Below are 24756 nucleotides of genomic sequence, written 5' to 3' on the forward strand. Positions count from 1 at the left end.
GAAAAAACCAGTAATATCCCTTCCATCCACGTATGTGAAGGGAACACCCAAAACGTAGTTTGCTGCAAATCCATTTATCATGTTTTTATTGTTATTATTACTCTCTTTTCTTATCCTCTCATTTCTCAAATGGATGAGCTGCAGTCATGAACGCTGTTCTTTTACAATCCCCACTTTCACCCTTCCAACGCGCCGCCACCACCAACGCTGAACCCCGCGACCAGAAGCTTCTCTCGCTCTTACGCGACCGAAAAACGGAAGAAGCCTGGCACGCCTATGCCCACTCGACGCACCTCCCCAACCCCACCTGTCTCAGTCGCTTGGTCTGTCAGTTATCTTACCAGAACACTCTCTCCTCTCTCACGCGCGCCCAGTCTATCGTCACGCGCCTCCGCAATGAGCGCCAGCTCCACCGCCTCGATGCCAACTGCCTTGGCCTCCTCGCCGTCGCCGCCACCAAGGCCGGGCACACGCTCTACGCCGCCTCCGTGCTCCGCTCCATGATCCGTTCCGGCTACCTCCCTCACGTCAAGGCCTGGACCGCCGTCGTTGCCCGCCTTTCCTCCGCCCCTGATGACGGCCCCGTCGAGGCCCTCAAGCTCTTCCGCTCCGTCACGCGCCGCCTCCGGAAGCTCCCAGACAAAGACATGGCTGCCGCGTCGCGCCCTGACACGACGGCTATCAACGCCGTGCTCAACGCATGCGCGAACCTCGGCGATGCGAAGGCGTTCTTGCAGGTGTTCGATGAAATGCCACAGTTCGATGTTTCGCCTGATGCGCTGAGTTATAATACTATGATGAAGCTGTGTTGCAAGATTGGTAGAAAGGACTTGCTTTTGTTTGTTTTGGAGAGGGTTCTTCAGCTGGGGATTCCTTTTTGTGTGACCTCTTTGCAGTCCCTCGTTTCTGCTTATGTTGAGTTTGGTGATTTGGAAACTGCGGAGAAGTTGGTTCAGGCAATGAGGGAACAGAGGAGAGATATTTGTCGGGTGCTTAGGGAGTGTAGTAATTTAGAGTATTTGAGTGGAAATGAAAGTGATTACGATAATAGTAATAATGATGAGGATGAGGATTGTGTTTTTGAGAAATTGCTTCCAAATTTGGTGGATCAGAGTGGCCATGAAGCTGAGCCACCCTTGTTGCCTAAAGGGTATGCTCCAAACACTAGGACTTACACCACTCTAATGAAGGGTTATATGAATGCAGGGCGTGTGAGTGACACGGTGAGGATGCTTGAGGCTATGCGGCGACAGGATGATAAGGGTAGTCACCCTGACCACGTTTCCTACACCACTGTGGTTTCAGCTCTTGTGAAGGTAGGTTCCATGGACCGTGCTCGTGAGGTTCTTGCTGAGATGACAAGGATTGGTGTGCCGGCGAACTTGATAACTTACAATATTCTCCTCAAGGGTTACTGCAAACAGCTGCAGATTAATAAGGCAAAGGAATTGCTTAAGGAGATGGTTGATGATGCAGGGATTCAGCCTGATGTGGTGTCCTATAATATTCTCATCGATGGGTGTATACTGGTGGATGACAGTGCTGGGGCTCTTTCCTTCTTCAATGAGATGAGGGCAAGGGGAATAGCTCCCACCAAGATTAGTTACACTACTTTGATGAAGGCGTTTGCGTACTCGGGTCAGCCGAAGCTCGCTCACAAGGTGTTTAATGAGATGGACAATGACCCTCGGGTGAAGGTGGATTTGATCGCGTGGAACATGCTGGTGGAAGGTTATTGCAGGTTGGGGTTGGTGGAAGAGGCGAAGAAAGTGGTTCAGAAGATGAAGGAGAATGGAGTTCACCCTGATTCGAGCACTTATGGCAGTTTAGCCAATGGAATTGCACTGGCAAGGAAACCCGGAGAGGCTCTTCTGCTTTGGAATGAAGTGAAGGAGAGGTGTGAGATGAGAAAGGAAGGGGAGAAGTCTGATTCTTCTGTTCCTCCATTGAAGCCAGATGGAGGGCTTTTGGATACTCTGGCTGATATCTGTGTGAGGGCTGCTTTCTTTAGGAAGGCTTTGGAAATCGTGGCTTGTATGGAGGAGAATGGGATAGCTCCCAACAAGACCAAGTTTACTAGAATCTATGTGGAAATGCATTCAAGAATGTTTACTAGTAAGCATGCTTCAAGGGCTAGACAAGACAGAAGAATTGAGAGGAAAAGAGCTGCTGAGGCGTTTAAGTTTTGGCTGGGTTTGCCTAATTCCTATTATGATGGAAGTGAGTGGCGGTTAGAACCTATGGAAGGGTATGGCACCACCTCCGATTCGGTTTAGTTGCTTCCCTTACATACACGTCAAAACGTGGAGAAATCTACAGTGTAGAAATCAATGTAACTTAAAAAAGGTGGTAATTTTGTAATCTACTGTGTAAATTTTGTCATTAAAACAGATTTTCCAGTGAAGAACGGAGATGATTATTTTTAACACTTGACTCTTCATTCATTCTTTAATTTAAATTTTTATTTTAAAATTTTAAAAAGTTATTAACTTAGATAAATATATATTATATTTAAAGATAAATATGTGTTAATGTTTATCAATATTCTTTGTTATTATTTATCAAAAAAGTTTGCTAATATTTGTCAAGTTTGTTTGCTAATTTATTCAAAATTGTACAGAATATCATCAAATGCAAAGTTATATTTTCAGTTTGTCTTATAGTTCTAGTCAGTCATTTAGTCAAGCCACAGAAAAAAGGTCATGATGCTTGGCCCATAAATTCTGTATTGCAGGAACTATCTAGGTTGAGTGTAGCCGCAAATCCTTTTTGTCATTTAAGGTTCTCTCCCAACTCATTCACATAGTATCATGGTTTTTAATATGTAGGTTTTCTCACCACTCATTCTCAGCATAAGTTCCAAAATTTTAAAGTCGGTTGACTCCACTGCCATATCTCCCTGAAGCACAGGTGATGTTTGTAACATTCATTATTGATTTACAAATATACCTGTCTATTTCTGTGTTTATCTTGTTCTTGGCGAATGAGTGATTTACAAAAATGTTTCTACCTATTTCTGTGTGTTTTTTTCTAGTTCTTGATGAGTGAGTAATTTACAAATGTTTTAGCCTATTTCTTTGTTATCTTGTTCTTTGTGAATAAGTTATTTGCTGGAGCAGTAAGTGGAATCATCATCCTCTGCAAACTTGAGTTGTAGACAACATGCATGACTGACTTTCTTGCATGGGGTTCATCTAAGTTTTTAATTCTACATAATTGTTACTGCCCGTTCTTGAATATGACAAAATGGATATCAAGTCTCGAGGTCCACACATCAAGCAAAATTGACTGCAGTTATTGGCTCAACTGAATTTAGAAAAGAAAGTTCAAGGACCTTCCTGATTAACGAACTTCAGTTGATATTAGTCTATACTATTCCTACAAAAATTGATGACATATGTTCTTGCAGAGTCGAATGAATATCATGTAAAGACACTAAAAACATTCAAAATGTTTTAAATCTTAACTGTCAAGGTTCTCATCCTCCTTAAAAGTATTCGTCCTCTCTAAGTCGAATAGAAGTTATGTATGCAGAAAATACTCTTATGCTTAAGTTAACCAATTGTGTCAGCAAGTAATAAATATGATAATTAATAAACGTAATTAATATATCTCGTAAAATGTGTTATCTATAGTACTGTTAGTGGATCTTTACCTAGATGGGCTTGAGTCACGTGACCTAATTACCTATTAATCTTGGGTTAATTCTTTCTTCTTAATTGTAGATTATCTTGACTAACAATTAAGCTAACTAAGCCGACATTTATTTTGCCAGAAGCAAGTTCAATACTATGATGTCTTAAGCAGGTCCTTTGACATGTACAATACACTAAAATCGCAAGCTTAACATGTCATATGTTATAGACTTGCAGAAAGTTTTATAATGTTAAGTATCAATAATCGTCTTAGTTGTGAGAATGTCGATGTTCAACCCTCATCTTGTTACTCTTGATGTTGGTACCCAACCCTCATTTTGTTTTGCAAAGAAAATTTGTATTTTTTTGTTTACGTAACCTTATAAGTATAATAACCCTAGCCTTGAGAAGCGTAGTAGATGAAAATGGTTGATTAATGGGTGTCAAACCTAGAAGAGTCCAATAATCATGACTCCTTGACCATTAGATTTGAAAGGATGTAATAGTTGAGGTTGAAGAGGTAAGAGATGAAGAGTCACAAAAAAACTATAAATAGTGGGAACATTTAGTCCATTTGAGTATCTATAGCATTTCATTCTCTGGCATCGATATCTATTTCAAGAGTGACTAGTGGTCTAATTTATGAATAACATCAAGTATGTCATCATCTAATAGTTTCGATATGTATGTTAGGGATAACCCAAAGCCGAGTACTAGTAAGTCCTCGTGCGGTCCTTCACGAGTGTTATCCCTTGGGAGCAAATAAGTGTTTATTAAGATGAGGGAGGAACTTATTGATGAGGTAACTAAGTCTAAGTGGTTACCTAGGGGCAGATATAAGTGGGTAGATCCAAAGGTTAAGATGTATATGTTAAAGTTTAGTTGGTCGTCTATGTTGAATTCCTGTTTGGATAACATATATGGTGTCGAGTTCGAGGACATAATGACATTCGAGAAGACAAGTGCAATAGATTATGTTTACCATAGTTGAGAGGGTCATCCTAAAGAGTTTTTTTTTTTTATGTGTACATAGCCTTCTTCATTCAATTACATGTTTGTTTACCCTTTGTCAAGTTCACAATGGAGGTGTTACATATTTTGAATACAACGCCTACCCAATTACACCCAAACAATGCCTACATGCATTTTAGCTTGTTGTTAAGACTTCGACAAGTGTACCGAATCATATCAAGTAATAAACATGGTGTTAGATGTTAAGATGTGTGTCTTTGTTATTTGGGCTTAGTCTATTCTGTATTAAGGGCATTGGCCCATATCTTACAATATAAATAAACTACCCTATGTGTAGTCTAAACACACAAGGGATATTTTCTCCCAATCTTCTTTATTTCTCACATGGTATCTAGAGCACAGGAATAGTTCCAATAAACTCCACGGTCTCCGGCACCCATCACTGCTGCTGTTGTCGCAGTCGCCGCTACCGTCGCCACCGCTGCCGTCGCCACCACCGCCGCCATCGCCGGAGTTCCAGAATCGACCGGCGACCACACCATCGGAAGCGTCTCGGCCGGGCGACCACCGTCGTACGAAGATCGCGGCGATCGGACCTCTCACGCGCCTCCACGCTCCGCCGCAAGAGTCGCCGCTGCCTCCACGCTCCGCCGCAAGAGTCGCCGCTGCCGCCGCACGTGCCGGCGCGTCGCCGGAGCTTTCCACCGCCGATCAGCACCGCCGTGATCGCCTCCTCGCCCTCTTTCTGGATCTGTGGTCGTTGCGTCAATCAGAGCACTTTGAATTTTTAGGGTTTCTCCCTCTCCATGGCTGCCCAACTTGGTGATCGGAGTCAGTCTCGCCAATCAGGCAAAAGGACGTCCAAAATGTGACCACTGTGGCAAGCTAGGCCACAAAATTGATAGATGTTATGCGCTTCATGGACATCCTCCTTGACCTATAGCAATGGCTAATTCTGATCCACCTCTTCCATCACCGTCTGCAGACCATCCTACATCAAATCCCATAAATAACCCTTTACTCTTTCAGGAATTTCTCAGATGGTATGAGGACCGTCAGCACTCTAGTTCCACTACATCTGCTTCTATTACACGCACAGGTACTCCTTTTGTTGGTCTGACTCACTCTCTCGGATCTTGGGTCCTTGACTCAGGCGCCACCGATCATATCACTGGTAACAAGTCCTTGTTTTCTTCCTTGTCATGTCCAGTTAATTTACCCTCGGTAACGATGGCTGATGGGTCTAGAGTCTCATCTCATGGTATTGGTACTGTTCATATTTTTCCATCCATATCCATTGATAATGTACTTTATGTCCCTGGGTCTCCGTTTAACTTATTGTCCGTAAGTCGTCTAACTCGTTCCCTTAATTGTGTTATTTCTTTTACCAAAGATTCTGTTTGGTTGCAGGACCGGAGTTCGAAACACATGTTTGGCACAGGATGTGAGTCTCATGGCCTATATCATCTCAGCCCTTCTCCACATGCTGGCGTAATCATGGAGTCACCATCCCTTCTTCATGCTCAGTTAGGTCATCCCAGTCTTGCCAAACTGCAGCAACTTGTTCCGAGTCTGTCCAAATTATCAAGTTTGTCGTGTGAGTCTTGTCAGTTAGGTAAACATACTCGTAGTTCCTTTCCTCGTAGTGTTTCACAACGAGCGTCATCCCCCTTTTCATTGGTTCATTATGATATTTGGGGATCTAGTCGTGTTAAGTCAACTTTAGGATTTCAGTATTTTGTTACCTTTATTGATGACTATTCCAGATGTACTTGGTTGTTTCTCATGAAGAATCGTTCTGAGTTGTTTTCTATTTTTCAAACCTTTTTCAATGAAATAAAAACTCAGTTTGGGGTTTCTATTCGCACTTTACGCAGTGATAATGGCCTTGAATACCTTTCTCAACAATTTAAACATTTTATGGCTTCTCATGGCATTCTTCACCAAACCACATGTGCTTATACCCCTCAACAAAATGGGGTGGCTGAGCGCAAGAATAGACACCTTATTGAAACAACTCGTACCCTTCTCATTCATGGTCAAGTACCCTCACGTTTTTGGGGTGATGTTGTTCTCACGGCATGTTATCTTATCAACCGCATGCCATCTTCCGTCCTAGAGAACAAAATCCCTCATTCTATCTTATTTCCTCAAGACCCCTTGCATCCATTACCTCTTCGAGTTTTTGGGTCTACATGTTTTGTTCATGATTTTAGTCTTGGTCTTGATAAGTTGTCTCCTAGGTCTCACAAATGTGTCTTCTTAGGATTTCCACGGTCACAAAAGGGCTATAAGTGTTTTTCCCCTTCCCTCAATCGTCATTTTATCTCTGCTGATGTCACTTTTGATGAGTCTTCTTTTTACTTTTCACATCTATCTTCTAGTTCTGTACCTCTCCCTGTTACTGTTGATATTCCTCTTATCTGTGATCCTCCTGGTGATGCTCCACCCATTTTGTCTTCTCCTTCTTTAGACTCTCATTCACCACAGGATCATCCTTCACCTTCACCCCTTCAGGTTTATAGTCGCCGTAATTGTCTCCCTCATGACTCACTTCCGGTGCCGCCTCATGTGTCTCCTCCGGCTCCAGCAACTGAGTCTGACTTGCCTATTGCCCTCCGTAAAGGTATACGCTCTACCCGTAACCCTTCCCCCCATTATACTGTTCTTAATTACCACAGATTATCTCCATCTTTTTATATTTTTCTCTCATCCATTTCTTCTGTGTCAATTCCCAAATATGTGGGTGATGCCTTAACTCATCCTGGTTGGCGTCAAGCTATGATGGATGAATTAAGTGCTTTACAGGAAAGTGGAACTTGGGAGCTTGTCCAATTACCATCTGGAAAGTCAGTTGTTGGTTGCAGGTGGGTGTATGCTATCAAGGTTGGTCCTGATGGCACCATTGATCGTCTGAAAGCTCGACTGGGTGCCAAAGGCTACACACAGATTTTTGGTTTGGATTATGGTGATACTTTTTCTCCAGTGGCAAAAATGACCTCTGTTCGCCTGTTCATTGCCATGGCCGCTCTTCGACAATGGCCTATTTACCAACTTGATGTCAAAAATGCTTTTCTCAATGGTGATTTGTAGGAAGAAATTTATATGGAGCAACCGCCTGGCTTTGTTGCTCAGGGGGAGTCATCTGGATTGGTATGTCGTCTTCGCAAATCCTTATATGGCCTAAAACAGTCTCCTCGGGCCTGGTTTGGTAAATTCAGTTGTGTTGTTCAACAATTTGGTATGTCTCGCAGTGAAGCGGATCATTCAGTGTTCTATCGCCACTCGAGTGCTGGATGTATCTATTTAATAGTGTATGTCGATGATATTGTTCTCACAGGAAGCGACTATCTTGGCATCTCTCAGATGAAACAACACCTTTGTCATCATTTTCAAACCAAAGATCTTGGCAAACTCCGGTACTTTTTGGGTATTGAAGTAGCACAATCCAATGATGGTATTGTCATATCTCAGAGGAAGTATGCGTTAGACATCTTGGAGGAAACAGGGTTAATGAATTGTAAATCTGTTGAGACACCTATGGACCCTAACATCAAACTCCTACCAAATCAGGGGGAGCCTTTCTCAGATCCTGAACAGTACAGAAGACTAGTTGGTAAATTAAACTATCTTACTGTTACGCGTCCTGACATTTCCTTCACAGTTAGTGTGGTGAGTCAATTTCTAAACTCCCCATGTGAAGACCATTGGGATGCAGTTGTTCGTATGCTGAAGTATATTAAAAGATCACCTGGAAAAGGTTTGCTATATGGCCCTAACAACGATACAAAGATCGTTTGCTATTCAGATGCTGATTGGGCTGGTTCCCCTTCTGATAGGAGGTCTACTTCTGGATATTGTGTCTCTATTGGTAGCAACTTGATATCTTGGAAAAGTAAGAAGCAAAGTGTTGTGGCAAGGTCGAGTGCAGAAGCAGAATATAGAGCTATGGCATCAGCTACTTGCGAGCTTGTGTGGCTTAAACAATTGCTTAGTGAATTGAAATTTGGAGATGTCACTCACATGATACTTATATGTGATAATCAAGCTGCTCTCCATATTAGCTCTAATCCTGTCTTCCATGAGAGAACCAAACACATTGAAGTTGATTGTCATTTCATTCGAGAAAAAATGATATCCGGAGATATTAAGACTGAGTTTGTTAACTCAAGCAACCAGTTGGCAGACATATTCACTAAGTCCTTACGAGGACCTAGAATTGATTATCTTTGTAACAAGCTTGGAACATATGATTTATATGCTCCAGCTTGAGGGGGAGTGTTAGATGTTAAGATGTGTGTCTTTGTTATTTGGGCTTAGTCTATTCTGTATTAAGGGCATTGGCCCATATCTTACAATATAAATAAACTACCCTATGTGTAGTCTAAACACACAAGGGATATTTTCTCCCAATCTTCTTTATTTCTCACACATGGTAAGACCAAGTATCGGTTCCCTAGAGACTCATGGCCTAAACAGTTATGTGATTTCTTGATTAAATAAGACTTGAAAACAAACTCTTTTGGGTTTAGATCAATTAGACAAAAGTGCAAAGATGAACGAATTTGATATTATGGAATGAATATGTTGTTGGGGTTAGATTTCACCTAGTTTACTCTTATGTATATATGAATTCTACTTCTTCATTAATGTCAATGTCACTACTGTCTTGTATATACGAATTCTACTACTTAAAACCCGATTCCTCGGTGAATAAAGTCTATCCTTAATTATTAGTTCATACGATTCCTAGCATTCCTAATAATTAGTTCTGAAGAATAGAAGCTTAAGACAACCATAACTCATACCCTCATTCCTGAGCAATACTGCTTTTGGGAATAATTCTCCAGATCATCAATTGTAAGATACCTTCCGGTACTCATGCAAATCATACATCATGCTAAAGAATGAGTTAAACAAAGCAAGCATTATGCGAAGAAGAATTATTACCCTAACAATTAATGACAGAAGCATATATAATCAAGAATCAATTCAATACATGAGAGTTTACAAAGGTTACATCATTTCCCAACAAAAAATAGAGTTTAGTTCACCATTGACATGGTGAAACTAGATGAACAATGGAAAAAGAATGAAAGATAAAACCCTAGAAATTGAAGATAAGAGCTTCCGCATCCAAATCCGCCTTTGAGGGATCAAATAGTGTGTTTCTGTGCCTATTCCGTCCAAAGATGTGAACCCTAGGACGTCTAAGTCCTTAAATAGAACATAAAAATAACAAAAAACGGATCCAAACCCACGAGACTAGCGCTCAACGCCCCACTTAGGGCGCTCAGGCGGTGTGCGGGTCAGAACTAGCGCTCAGGGTCATCTCAAAAGGCAACCAGGTGTAGTGCGACTCGATGAAGTTGCGCTCAGTGCCCCTGAAAAGGGCGCCCAAGCGCGAGCCAGGGGCATCCTGCAGTGAGGGCTTCAGAAAAGGGCAGCCAAGCGTGAGACAATGTACTCTGGCGTTGAGGGCCCCTAAAGTGGCGCTCAACGCTGCTGCGATCCTCCTTTCTGCTGCTTTTCCATCTCTTCTTGAGTTCCAACTCCTTACTACTTCAAATCTTCTTCCAAATCATCTCAATTCCTGTTGAAAAGAAGGAAATCTAACACAAAACCATTAAATCCATCTTCAACTCTCTTATTCATCAAAACTATGATTCCAAGCTAGTTTCTAAGTCAAAAATGGTGTTTTTAGTATCAAAATTAAGTATCAAATAACGATAAATTCAACCGTTATCACAGCCCCAAACTTAGAACTTTGCTTGTCCTCAAGCAAACAAAATGTAACTTAGCTTTCAACCAATCCATAGAATGGTTTCAACACATTTCAAAACCTTTTCTTTCAAGACAAGTAATTGCTCATATAAGCTTATTATAGAGAATATCAGTCAAGATGAATAAATGCCTTGATTCAATTAAGCTCATTGTGGTGCTCACCTAATCACAAAATATTCAACAGATGCTATCCTTATAAATGATCAACCAAGCAAAGATGCATACATGGAACTACTCCTCACCAAGAAAAAGTGTTTCTCTCAAACACATAGGTGTATATAGAGGTGACTCATTCACTCTACTATCACATTGTCACATAAATCTACTTTGCCTTCCATTTAACCACAATCAATCAAACTCACAAGCAAGTATCATCACAAGGGCTTTTCTATGGCTTGTAATGTGGCTGGGCTAAGAAGAAAATTGGTTTTTCCAGATTACAAAATCCTTGAGTTAAGAGAGTCATTCATAATTTCATCATTTAAATACAATCTCTCTCTTTAAGAAACCATTCTCACTTCTTTCCAACTTTCCCTTGCATTGAGCTTTTCTTTCTTTTCTTTTTCTTTTGCTTTTTCATTTGCTCAACACTTAGCTCAATGCTTATTCTCTTTATTTTCCCTTTTCAGATTTCTCAACAACCCCAAACATGAACCTTTATCAATACCACACAAATATTCTCGACTTAACTCAAGGTAAAGATTTTCAAAAAGGGTTTTCATATCATGTTTAAGATAAAGGTTCAAAGGATAGAACACATTGTGCTCTCTTTTATTGGGCTAAAATCATGCATTGGCTAAAAATGGATAACAACAGATGGCCTTGATATGACACATGCAAACAAGTGATTCAATCATAGAAACCTGAGCAAAGTCATTCATTCTTTCAAAGTAATAACAATCATTCAAAAAAACTCTAGAGTTCAATCCTCACACAGGCTAATTCAATTTCCAACATTTAGATAAACATCCTGCTTAGTAATCACAAATCATCATGCATCTGTTTCACAATATTGTGAGCAACCACCTGTATATCAACATCATGCATCATCTTAACATCAATGAATATAATCAACATCATGAATCAACACTCATCACAAACATCATCATCATCAAACCATTGCATCACAGATAAAGTTCTAAGCCAAGTACATCACATAACACAAGCAAAATATAGTTCAACAATCAATAAAAACAGTAAAAGACATCCTGTGTTCTAGAGACAAAGAAGCACCCATCAGTAGATGCTATCTACAATCCTCAATCATAATCATCATAATCCTCTTCATCTTCAGCTTCCTCTTCCATAGTTGAAGCTTTAGCTGCTTCAGCTCCATCATCTGTTTGTGACGGGGCCACAAGCCATGCCACCCGAGCTGCAAAGTCCTCCTGAGATATAAATTGTCGCTCAAGAAAGGCGGACGTCAATGTCCTCAGCAGCTCCTGCTCGCCCCTATATAAAGCATTCATCCTCTCCTCCATTAAGGACATGTTCATGTCCCGCATCTGAAATGGGGCAGCCTCATGAGCTGGCTCCTAGGCTGGCTGTGGTGCTCGCCTATGAGCTCTAGGAGGCTGTGGCGGTGGCATTGGATATCTTGCCTCATCCAATGCACAATACTGAGTGTAGTATGAGACATCAATTTCCTTCCTAGGCCGCTCCAATGGTGGTGTGGACACATTAACTCCTGCAATCTCGCACAGACGAGTGATCAAAGAGGGATGTTCAAGGGGTGACTTATTATTTGCAGAGCAAGCACAGTTATGGATTTCATTAGCTATTACTTGCTGATAAACAAATTTTTATGCCCTGAAAATGGAGTCAAAAACTTGTTAAGACCTCGACAAGTGTACCGAATCGTATCAAGTAATAATAAATGGTAAAACCAAATATCGTTTCCCAAGAGACTCACGACACTAAACAATTATGTGTTTACTCAGCTAATTAAGACTCTAAAGAATAAATTTTGGAGTTTTGAATGCAAATGCAATATAATAAACATGAATGCAATTTGATCAATTGAGGCTAAACACAAGAATGAATGGATGAAGTTGATGACATTGTTGTTGGGTTTAGATTTCTCCTAATTTACTCTCATGCATATATGAATTCATCTTCTTCATTAATGTTAATGCCACTTTCTAATTTACCTTAAACCCGAAGTCTCGGTGAAGAAAGCCTAATCCTAATTACTAGTTCACAATGTCTTATGTCTCTAGCAATTAATCATGCATTACATTTGCACAGAAGCTTAAAGGCAACCGATCCTCCTATTCCTATGTCTAGGTTATATTGCTTCCGGGAGAATTTCCCCAATTCTAGATTTCCCCGTAAGTGTCCATATCGACAAAATCAATGATCATGCAAATGAATGAGTTAAACAAAGCATGCATAAAGTGTAGAGGAAAAACCCTAACAATTATTGAAGTAAAACATATATAATCAAGAATCAATTCAATACATGAAAGTTTAAGAGGTTACATCTTTCCCAACAACAAATAAGGTTTAGCTCTTCATTATCATGGAGAAACTAGATGAATAATGGAATGAAAGAATGGAAGAGATAGAAAAACCCTAGAAAGAGAAGAGGAGACTCCCGCTTCCCCAAATCTGCCCTCAAGGGGTGAAAAGTGTGTTTCTGTGCTCAAGCCATCAAAAGATACCATCCCTAGGACGTGTAAGTCCTTAAATAGAAAATAAAAATAACAAAAAACAGGTCCAAGCCCATAAAAATAATAGAAAACAGGTCCAAGCCCACGTTGTCGGCGCTTAGCGGCACTTTTGGTGCTCAGCGGTAGCTGCGGCACTCAAATGACGCATGACCGCTCGATTTCACTTTTTGACCGATCGGTCTTACACTGTTGACCGTTCGGCATGACTTCTACCACTTCAGTCAGCTTCTCCTCTCACAAACCGTTCGGTTTGTTTATGTTTTTTTGCAGCCGTTCGGTCCTCAATTACACCGTTCGACAATTGTCTTTCTTGCTCACACCGTTCGGCCTAGTTCCTCCACCTTCACACTGTTCAGTCTCTGTTATGAACTGTTCGATCTCTGTCTTCTCCTCTATCTGACCATTCGGTCAGTCTCAGTAACCGTTCGGTCTGGGTTCTTAACCTTTCGGTTTAGATTCTCCCACATCCTACCGTTCGGTCTGGTACTGTTTTTGTCTTTTCTGGGTTCCAACTCCTTGCTACTTCAACTTCTTTCATCCAATTCATCTTAATTCCTGTTAAAACAAGGAAAACCAAGCATAAAACCCATCCAACTCTCTTATTTCCAAAACTTAAACAAAAGCATGATTTCAAGATAGTTTCTAAGTCATAAAGGGTGTTTTTAATATCAAAATTAAGTATAAAAATAACGGTTTTTCAACCGTTATCACAACCCCAAACTTGAAACTTTGCTTGTCCTCAAGCAAAATGTAACTTGGCTTCAATAAAATAATCATATTACAATGGTTTAGCACACCAAAAAGCATTTTCCTCTAGGACAAGTAAATCACTCATGTTTGCTCATCATAGAAAGATTAGTCAAGATATAATGATGCTTTAGCCAATCAAGCTTCAACTATGGTGCTCACATAATCAAGACACACACAACAGATGCAAACCTCATGAATAATCAACAACCAAGCAAGAATGTTATCATAAAGTGCATGGAACTATTTCTCACCAAAGATTGTGTTTCACTCAAGCACTCAAAAGAGTTTCACTCAACTCAAAGGTGTATAATAAGGTGACACTCTTACACTATACCATCACAATGTCACATGAATCAACTTTGCCTTTCATTTAATCACATATCAAATACATTCACAAGCAAGTTATCATCACATGGACTTTTCAAGGCTTGTATTGAGGCTGGGCTAAGAAGAAAATTGGTTTTTCTAGACAACAAAATCGTTGAGTTAAGAGAGTGTACAATTCATTTATTCTCATTAAATCTCAGTTCTCTTTCTTCTTTTATGTGAGAAATTAATATTCGACTCATTCCCAAACTTTAATTGCATTGAGCTTAACCTTTTCTTTTCTTTCTTTTCTTCTCCTTTGCTTTTTGCTTTCGCTTTTTGCTTTTGCCCAATGCTTTTTAATGAATTTCACAAAGTTCTTTCTGGTTTCTCTCCACCCCAAACTTGAACCATTCTCTATTACCACAAAACATACTCTACTTAACTCAAGGTAAGGATTTCAAAAAGGGTTTTTCCACTTCAAATTTAGGCTCAAGGTGCAAAGGATAGAGAAAACATTGATCCTTATTGGGTTCACCTATAAACAATTTCTCTAAGGGAGAAGAAAAATATGGCCTTGATCATTTGTAACAAGCAAGCAAGTGGTTTAATCATAGAAAATTAGGCAAAATCAATCATGCTTCCAAAGAAATATTATTCAATCAATCAAAAATTCTGGAGCCCAATCTCTCACAGGTTAACTCAAGTTCCAACATTTAGATAAACATCCTACTCAGTATCATAATCATAATCACAATTCATCATGCATTCGTTTCACAATATTATGAGCAACACCTGTGTTATTAGCATCATGCATCATCTCAACATGAATCGATATAATTAACATCATAAAGCAACACTCATCACAAACATACCATCATCATCAACAAATTCCATCATAGATTAAATTTTAAGCCAAGTACATGATAACCTATTCTAGAAACAGAATCAATTTAAAGTTCACAAAAATAAAAAGACAAGTTTAGAAAACTGGGGTGCCTCCCAGGTAACGCTTGTTTAACGTCACGAGCCTGACCCAAAATCCTTCAGCATCCTTCAGTAGACGCATATCTTTATCACCAACACCGATTAGTAGGTGTATACAAACATAGTATCCTTCATTTGATACTCTTCCACTAACATCCATTAGTAGATTCAAATCCTTTTCATCAACACTCATCAGTAAGTGTCTAATAACACAGTATCCTTTAGTAGATACTCAATCACCTAGCATCCATCAGTAGATGCAAATCCTTTTCATCAACACTCATCAATAAGTGTCTGATAGTATAGCATCCTTCAGTAGATACTCAATCACCTAACATCCATCAGTATATGTTGTGCTTCTTCTCTTGATGATCTTGTGCTCCTAGTACAGATTTTCAAATTTTATCCTGCAAACACTAAAGAACACTGCACTAGAGCACCCAATTAGCAGAAACAGATAAAAAATTAAAAAAAAAATGAAGAGATAGAAAGATAAAAAGATAAAAAGATAGAAAAATAGAAAGATAGAAAGAAAAAAAATAAAAAAGTCAAAAGATAAAAAGATAAAAATATAAAAAAATGAAAAAAAAAGATAAACAGATAAAAAGAAGAAAATAGAAAGATAAAAAAAACTAAAAAGATAAAAAGATAAAAAGATAAAAAGATAAAAAGAGAAAAAGATAAAAAGAGAAAAAAATAAAAGAGAAAAAGATAAAAAGATAAGAAGATAAAAAGAAAATGAAAAGATAAAATGATAAAAAAAAATAAAAAGAGAAAAAGATAAAAGGATGAAAAAATAAAAATAAAAAAAGATAAAAAGAGAAAAAGATAAAAAATAAAAGGATGAAAAGATTGAAAAATATAAAGAAATAAAAAGATGAAAAGTAAAGATAAAGTCTAATCGGTTAAGAATCACACAAATATAATAGTTATACCACAAGTCCCCGACAACGGCGCCAAAAACTTGATAAACAAATTTTTAATCCCCGAAAACGGAATCAAAAACTTGTTAAGACCTCGGCAAGTGTACCGAATCGTTCAAATAATAATAAATGGTAAGACCAAGTATCGTTTCCCAAGAGACTCACGACATTAAACAGTTATGTGATTACTCAAATAATTAAGACTTTAAAGAACAAATTGTGGGGTTTTTGAATGCAAATGCAATAAAATAAACATTAATGCAATTTGATCAATTGAGGCTAAACACAAGAATGAATGGATGAAGTTGATGATATTGTTGTTGGGGTTTAGATTTCACCTAGTTTACTCTCATGCATATATGAATTCATCTTCTTCATTAATGTTAATGCCACTTTCTAATTTACCTTAAATTCGATGTCTCGGTGAAGAAAACATACTCCTAATTACTAGTTCACAATGTCTTATCTCCCTAGCAATTAATCATGCATTACATTCGCACAGAAGCTTAAAGGTAACCAACCCTCATATCCCTATGTCTAGGCAATACTGCTTTTGGGAGAATTTCCCCAGCTCTAGATTTCCCCGTACGTGTCCATAACGAAAAAATCAATGATCATGCAATTGAATGAGTTAAACAAAGCATGCATATAGTGTAGAGGAAAAACCCTAACAATTAATGAAGTAAAGCATATATAATCAAGAATCAATTCAATACATGAGAGTTTAAGAGGTTACATCTTTCCCAAATACAAATAACGTTTAATCCTCCATCGTCATGGAAAAACTAGATGAACAATGGAATCAAAGAATGGAAGAGATAGAAAAGCCCTAGAAAGAGAAGAGGAGAGCCATCACCATCTCCAAATCTACCCCCAAGGGGTGAAAAGTGTGTTTTTGTGCTCAAGTCATCAAAAGATACAATCCCTAGGACGTGCAAATCCTTAAATAGAACATAAAAATAACAGAAAACAGGTCCAAGCCCATAAAAATAACAGAAAACAGGTCCAAGCCCACGTCGTCGGTGCTCAGCGACACTTTTGGCGCTCAACGGTAGCTACGACACTCAAATGACGCATGACCATTCGGTTTCACTTTTGACCGATAGGTGTTACACTGTTGACCGTTCGACATGACTTCTACCACTTCATTCAGCTTCTCCTCTCACAAACTATTCGGTTTGCCTATGTTTTTCTACAATCGTTCGGTCCTCAGTTACACTGTTCGGCAGTTGTCTTTCTTGCTCACACCATTCGGCCTAGTTCTACCACCTTCACACCGTTCGGTCTCTATTATGAACCGTCCGGTCTCTATCTTCTTCTTTAGCTGACCGTTCGGTCAGTCTCAGTAACCGTTCGGTCTAGGTTCTTAACCGTTCGGTTTGGATTCTCCCGCATCCTACCGTTCGGTCTGGTACTGTTTCTGTCTTTTCTGGGTTCCAACTCCTTGCTACTTTAACTTCTTTCATCCAATTCATCTTAATTCCTATCAAAACAAGGAAAACCAAGCATAAAACCCATCCAACGCTCTTATTTCCAAAACTTAAACAAAAGCATGATTTCAAGCTAGTTTCTAAGTAATAAAGGGTGTTTTTAATATCAAAATTAAGTATAAAAATAACGGTTTTTCAACCGTTATCACGGTCTGAGTCAAACAACCAAGATCATGCAAACAGCCAGGAACAACAAAAATCATTTATGTAGAATCGCGTTGAGCACCCCTTAGAAGGGCCCTTAGCGCCAATCAGTACAACCCAAAAATAGCCCTTGCTGGCCTTAAGCACTATCCAATCACTTCCTACTCAGTCCTAACCATCAATACCAAAATTTAATCAGTTCAAACAGCAGCAAATCCAACAAATCATGCATAAGCATCAATATTCATCAAGAATCAAACTTTCAAATGCTTTAAATCACAAAATGCATGAACTTACTTGGTTGTGGATGCAAAGATTAGTGAAGAATGCTCAGAGAGATTGAAGAAATCAAAACCCTAGCAACACAACAAGCAAAAACCCCAAACTTTGATGGAAGAATGATGCAAAGTGAGTGGGAAATAAGGTTTTTGGTGGAAAAATGAAAGGGGAAGTGAAGAAAGTTCTTAGGGAGAGTGTTTGGAGAGTTTAGAAAGAGTGAAATCTGAGAAAGGGGGCTTGGGCGAACTCTAGGGAGTAAAAAGAATGAAGTGGGCCGCACCCTACGCTGAGCCCAATCTTTAAAAACCCTAACAGCAGAAAGTCACGCTCTGCGCCCCTAGAAGGGCGCTGAGCGGCATGCGTGACTTAGGTCCCCTCTCTTCTTGTCTTGTCTTGGGTGTTCCTAGTTAAGGTCCCTCGACTTCAACTCCAAATTTTCACAATTCCATGTATTTTTCACCCAACTCACACATCAACACTCACTCAAAACATTGAATCTCTCTACACCCCTCAAACATTCACCAATAAACACATATAATTCACACTAGAGCACAAAACAAAAATCTGAGTTTAGAAAACTGGGTTGCCTCCCAATAAGCGCTTGTTTAACGTCATGAGCTTGACCCAATAACTCTTCCAACACCCATCAATAAGTGTCTAGTAGCATAGTATCCTTCAGTAGATACTCAATCACCTGAAATAGCGCTTGTTTAACAGGCTCATAACCAAAACAAAATAAAATAACAAAAGTTTAAAATTACATCACCAAATAATAAAAATTAAAGTTTTCAAATCACTAGGCTGCCTCCCTCAAGCGCTTCTTTAACGTCACTTGCTTGACCCAATAAAGCTCAAGTCACTGCTTTCATGTTGATGTTCTTCTTTTTCGTCCCACTCCAACTCATCAACATCTTTTTGGTTACCTTTTCGACTATCCTTGAGTATGGAGCTTCAATCTCTATGACTCCATTATCTTTAAACTCTTTAACAACCCACATTGTGCCCTTGAATCTCACTGGTGCACCAAGTTTGAGTTGTTCATCCACCGAGCCATAATGAACCATCTTTCCTTCACCATCTTTTTCTTTTCCTTCCTTAACCTGTGACAAGAAACAATTTTTACCTTTGATAACCGGCTTGACAACTTTAAGGCTAGTCACTGATGTATCTTCTTCTTTAACTTTGTGACTAGTCTTCCTTACTTGATTATGCTCAGTATTGAAGACATTAAAGATCACCTCCTCTTCTTGGTCTTTAAGTGTTATCGTCCCATCATCCACATTGATGATTACTTTGGTCGTTTTCATGAATGACCTTCCAAGAATAATAGGAGTCTTCACATCTTCCTCCATCTCCATCACTACAAAATCAACCAAAAATCCAAGTTTGTCTATGCGAACCACAATATCTTCCGCCACACCATAGGGCTTTTTAGTAGATCCATCCGTCAGTTGCAAAGTAACCTTTGTAGGCTTCACTTTAAGACCACCAATCCTTTCAAACACAGATAAGGGCATCAAATTAATGCTTGATCCTAAATCAATTAGGGCTTTCCCTTCCCAATGATGCAAGGAATAGTAAAGCTTCCTAGATCTTTAACTTTTGGAGGAAGTGCCTTCTGCAAAATAACACTACAATTGCCCTGTACATCAATGGTTTCCTCATCTATATATCTCTTCTTTTAGAGGAATCTCTTCAAAAATTTGTGCATACACAGGAACCTGTTGCAATGCTTCAGCCAAAGGAATTTTAATCTCTAATTTCTTGAAGATTTCTTTAAAACACCCAAATTGCTTCTCCTTTTCTTTTCTGTTACACTCCTTAGGGTAAGGAAGAATGTTTTCAATTTTTTTCTCAATTTTTTTCTCTCCCCTCTTCGTTTCTTTTTCTTTTCTCTCAACCTCACCTATTCTGTATTCTTTTTCTTCTTCTAGCTCAACTCTTTCTTTTCTCTCCCCTACTCTCTCATCACTTATACTCACAATAGCTTTACATTCTTCCTTAGGGTTAACCTCAGTATTAGCCCCAAATTTCCTCTCAATTTTATCTTCCAACTTCTTGGCCAATTGACCCACCTACATCTCTAAATTTCTTATAACAACTTTAGTGCTCTTGTGGTTGGAGATAGTGTTAACCCTCAACAAGTGTAATCGAATCGTATCAAGTAATAATAAAATGGTAAGACAATGTATCGTTTCCCAAAGGACTCATGGCCTAAACAATCATGTGATTTGTTGATTAAATTAGATTTGTGAACGTATTCTTGTAGGTTTAAATGTACATACTGAAAATTAAATATGAATGCCTGTATTGATCAATTGGATCAAAAGAAGCAAAAGTGATTGATGTAAATTATGGAATTATGATGTTGTTGGGGTTTTCAATTCATCCTATCCACTCTCATGTATTCAAGAGTTCATCTTCTTCATTAATGTTAATGCCATTTTCTAATTTACCTTAAACCCGATGTCTCGGTGAAGAAAGCCTACTCCTAATCACTATTTTACAATGTCTTGCCTCCCTAGCAATTATTCATGCATTACATTCGCACAGAAGCTTAAAGGCAACCAATCCTCCTATCCCTATGTCTAGGCAATATTACTCTTGGGAGAATTTCTTCAGTTCTAGATTTACTCATATGTGTCCATACAAATAACATCAATGATCATGCAATTGAATAAGTTAAACAAAGCATGGATAGAGTATAGAAGAAAAACCCTAACAATTAATGAAAGAAAGCATATAGATTAAAGAACCAATTCAATACATGAGAGTTTCAAAGGATTACATTGATTCCCCAACAACAATGAAGGTTTAGTTCACCATAACCATGGTGAAACTAGATGAAAAATAATGAAATAATGAAATAATGAAAGATAGAACCCTAGAATTTGTAGAGTGGAGCTCGAGCATCCAAAATCCTCCTCTAAGGGGTGAAGAAAGTGTGATTTTGCTTCGTTCTGGCCAAAGATGTCTACCCTAAGTCAACTAAACCCCTTTAACAATTTCTAAAAATTACACAAAATAAGCCCAAGCCCATAAAAATGGTGCTCAGCGGCACTTTTGCCGCTCAGCGATAAGTGTGACTCTTCAGTATGAAGCTCAGCTGGATTTTTAGCCCTCGGCGGTGATTTCGGCACTTCAAAACTGGCGCTCAGCGCAACTTTTTCTGCACTCTGGTTGACTTTTGTGCATTCCAACCATTTGGTATTTTAACTCTTCTTTCAAATCATTCTAATAACCTACAAAATCAAAGGAATCTAGCACAAAACCATTAAATTCACCTTCAACTCTCTTATTCACAAAACAAAAGCAAAAACATGAGTTAAAGCAAGTTTATAAGTCAAAAAGGGTTGATTGATTATCAAAATTTAGTACAAAAATAACGATTTTTCAACCGTTATCAGATAGTTACCTGCATAAATTGTTGAAAGGTTAATTCAAGATTTGAAGTTCTGTCAGATAATGCAGATATCTGTTGCCATTGTGATAGTTGCTGTGGTGGTCTATTGAATTGTTCTGCTTGCCCAGATTGCCCAAATTGACCTTGACCCATACTTGGGTGAGGTTTTCATCCTTGGTTGAAATTACCTTGGCGGAATTGATTGCCCATATAGTTGACGTCTTCTTGGGCCTCCACTGCAAAAGCACATTGACCGTTGATATGATCCCCACCATATAATTCACATAGTTTCTGTTGATCCTGTGAAACATTCTGCAGCTCCTTTGGCAATTGAGAGAGTTTCTTCGTCAAACTCTCCAATTGTTGAGTGATAATCTTATTCTGTGCAAGCAGAGCATCATGAGATTGTAACTGTAGGACTCCTTTCTGCTTAGATTGAGCTCCTATTTTATTATGCATCTCATTGTCTTTAGTAGCCATGTTGTCAATCAATTCATAGGATTCCTCTAGAGTCTTACACTTGATATTACCTCTAGTCGAGACATCTAGCATAAATTTGGTTTATGAACAAAGACCTCCAAGGAAAAGAATGACTACTGTGACTTCATCAAAGCCATGCGTGGGCGTCTTTCTCAACAAGCTCTTGTATCTATCACATGCTTGACCTAAAGTCTCTTCCATGCCTGCTTGAAAGAGGAAATTTCCTGTTTACCTTTGTTGATTTTCGACTGCGGGAATTATTTGTTCAAGAACTTTACAACCACATCTTCCCATTTAGTAAAGTTATCTTTCAGGAAGGAATTCAACCACAACTTAGCATTGACTCCCAATGAGAAAGGAAACAAACTAAGGTTTATAGCGTCATCCGACACTCCATTGATCTTCACAGTGTTGCAAATCTTATTGAAAGTAGTCAAACGCTCATATGGACTTTCATGAGACAGTCCATTAAATTGGTTGTTGCTCTTCACCAAATGCATCAACGCAGGCTTTACCTCCATGTTTACAGCATTGACCCTTGGCCTTGCAATGCTATTAAAATGATGAGAGCCAACAACTGTTGTGTAATCTGCCAAAGTGCGTCTGCCATTATTTTCTTTAGCCATCTCTTTAGTGCTCTGATCAGATCTATGTTGTGAAGGTTGTAAAAGTGTCTCAGGAGAAGGGAACAATTCTCTAGATGTTTGAATTCTCCTCCTCCTTCTACTCTCGTCCAATCCTTCAAGAAGAGGTTCCGAGGTTTTCTTACTTCTAGTTCGAATTGTATCTTATATACACAAGAAAACAAAACCCTAGAAAACACTGTTAGAACAAAAAAAAAATTAAAATAAAAAAAAAACAAGTCAAAGCTAATCAATAATCACACAAATAGAATAGTTATATCACGAGTCCCCAGCAACGGCGCCAAAAACTTGTTAAGACTTCGACAAGTGCACCGAATCATATCAAGTAATAAACATGGTAAGACCAAGTATCGTTTCCCTAGAGACTTACGGCCTAAACAATTATGTGATTTCTTGATTAAATAAGACTTGGAAACAAACTCTTTTGGGTTTATAATGCAAATACTGAAAAATAAATATGCATGCAATTTGATCAATTGGACAAAAGTGCAAAGATGAAAGAATTTGATATTATGGAATGAATATGTTGTTGGGGTTAGATTTCACCTAGTTTACTCTCATGTATATACGAATTCTACTTCTTCATTAATGTCAATGTCATTATCTAAAATACTTAAAACCCGATTCCTTGGCGAAGAAAGCCTATCCTTAATTATTAGTTCATACGATTCCTAGCATTCCTAATAATTAATTTTAAAGAACAGAAGCTTAAGACAACCAGAACTCATACCCCCATTCCTGAGCAATACTACTTTTGGGAATAATTCTCCAGATCATGAATTGTAAGATACCTTCCAATACTCATGCAAATCATACATCATGCTAAAGAATGAGTTAAACAAAGCAAGCATTATGCGAAGAAGAATTACCCTAACTGTTGAGATTGTTGATAGGGGGAGCATTGGTTTAGCTGAACCTACAATCTCAGAGCTTCTGGTTTTTGAGGATAACAACATAATTAATAACACATGTGATGTTTATGTGTTACATGTTCTATTGCTTATATGCTATATGTTTTAATCATTGTGTAAATCTGTTTAAAGCATTGAGAACATGATTGTGTTGATACATTGCATTTCAATGTGCTATATAATTGATTTTATTGGTGAATGCATGTGTGGTGTTTTATAGAAGGAAAACCACAAGCACTTATGTTGAACTCTTAATTGTGTGGCAAAACAACAGTTTTAAGTCGACTTCATTATGGGGTGAGTCGATTATAACTCGTGGCTTTGCACAAACCATTTTCAAAGTGTGCTGTGAAGATTTTCAAAGTGAAAGTTTTTCAAAAACTTTGGTTAACTGTGTTATATAGTCGATTACATGCAACCTGCATTCGACTAAGTCTGTTACATTTTTAAAATTCTGTTAATGCTTGAATTAAATGTTACAATGACTATATTTTTAAATATGTTGACCAAGCATTAAATAAGATTCGACTGCATTAATTGTACATTCAATGAACTGCATTGATTGATGCTAACTAGTATAACATAATTGCTATATTCGACTGCATTAGTAGCTAAGTCGATTAAAATGCGTCTGAATTGTGTTTATCTATAAATTGATGTGAATTTGTTTTCTGTAAGAACTTTTGTGAATCTAACATTTTGTGATATCTTTTGCAGAAAGTGCATTCTTAAAGAAAGAGAGAAAAAACTCCAACAAACAAGAAGTGACCGTGGTGATCATTTACTTGTGAATTCTTGAAGAGCAAGTTAACTGCACGTACAAAGGCTGATCATATCTGCACATTGGGTGTAACTGAGAGATCAGAGACTACAATCTTGTGAAGATTGGATTGAGGTTTCCTGTTGTGATTACAGGAAGAAGAGCATACTGCGTTCTTGACTTTGAGGGTGACTCAAAGGGTTTGGACTACAGGAGATCAAAAGAAAAAGGAATATTCAAATACAAAAAGAGAGAAAATCAAGGATCTTTCTCAAACTATATATGCTATGGTTGCGGAGAAAGGGGACACTTAAAAGTCGACTGCCCAAATCAAAAGAAGGGTGAAGAAATAAAAGAAAAGAAGTTCTTCAAGAAAAAGAAAGCCTACATCCTAGGTGCCTGTTTAAGGCCATACAATTCCTTTTTCAATTTAAACACATTTTCAGGAAATTTAAAATCTTCAAATCCAGGAGGTTGACTAACATATACCTCCTCTTTTATAAAACCATTCAAAAATGTACTTTTTACATCCATTTGATACAATTTAAATTTCATTAATGATGCATAAGCAAGTAAAAGTCTAATTGTTTATAACCTAGCTACCGGGGCGTAGATC

General features: G+C 38.4%; 1 protein-coding gene across 4 annotated transcripts; it reads left to right on the forward strand.

Moving 5' to 3' along the window:
• Nucleotides 1-24369, forward strand: LOC108326562 (pentatricopeptide repeat-containing protein At3g09650, chloroplastic). 4 transcript variants are annotated; one of them, XR_008247578.1, is made up of 3 exons: nt 1-2248; nt 2829-2910; nt 24098-24369. XR_008247578.1 is itself a non-coding variant. In XM_017560127.2 (2 exons), exons 1-2 carry the CDS (start codon nt 147-149, stop codon nt 2854-2856), a joined length of 2130 nt encoding a protein of 709 aa, XP_017415616.1. In that variant the 5' UTR covers nt 1-146; the 3' UTR covers nt 2857-3083. The 4 variants fall into 4 exon arrangements, 1 of the variants encoding a protein (XP_017415616.1); XR_008247579.1 differs by lacking the exon at nt 24098-24369 and adding an exon at nt 6018-6481; XR_001831983.2 differs by having other exon boundaries at nt 3-2346.
• Nucleotides 24370-24756: the final 387 nt, after the last annotated feature.

Source organism: Vigna angularis, chromosome 3, assembly GCF_016808095.1.
Source record: "Vigna angularis cultivar LongXiaoDou No.4 chromosome 3, ASM1680809v1, whole genome shotgun sequence".
Taxonomy (NCBI): domain Eukaryota; kingdom Viridiplantae; phylum Streptophyta; class Magnoliopsida; order Fabales; family Fabaceae; genus Vigna; species Vigna angularis.

What these genes read in the sequence shown, in the direction of transcription:
- LOC108326562 (XM_017560127.2), top strand. Translation starts at nt 147, where the DNA reads ATGAACGCTGTTCTTTTACAATCCCCACTTTCACCCTTCCAACGCGCC. An exon ending in CGGTTAGAACCTATGGAAGG is followed by an intron (nt 2,249 to 2,828) that starts GTATGGCACCAC and finishes TTTAATATGTAG; the next exon opens with GTTTTCTCACCACTCATTCT.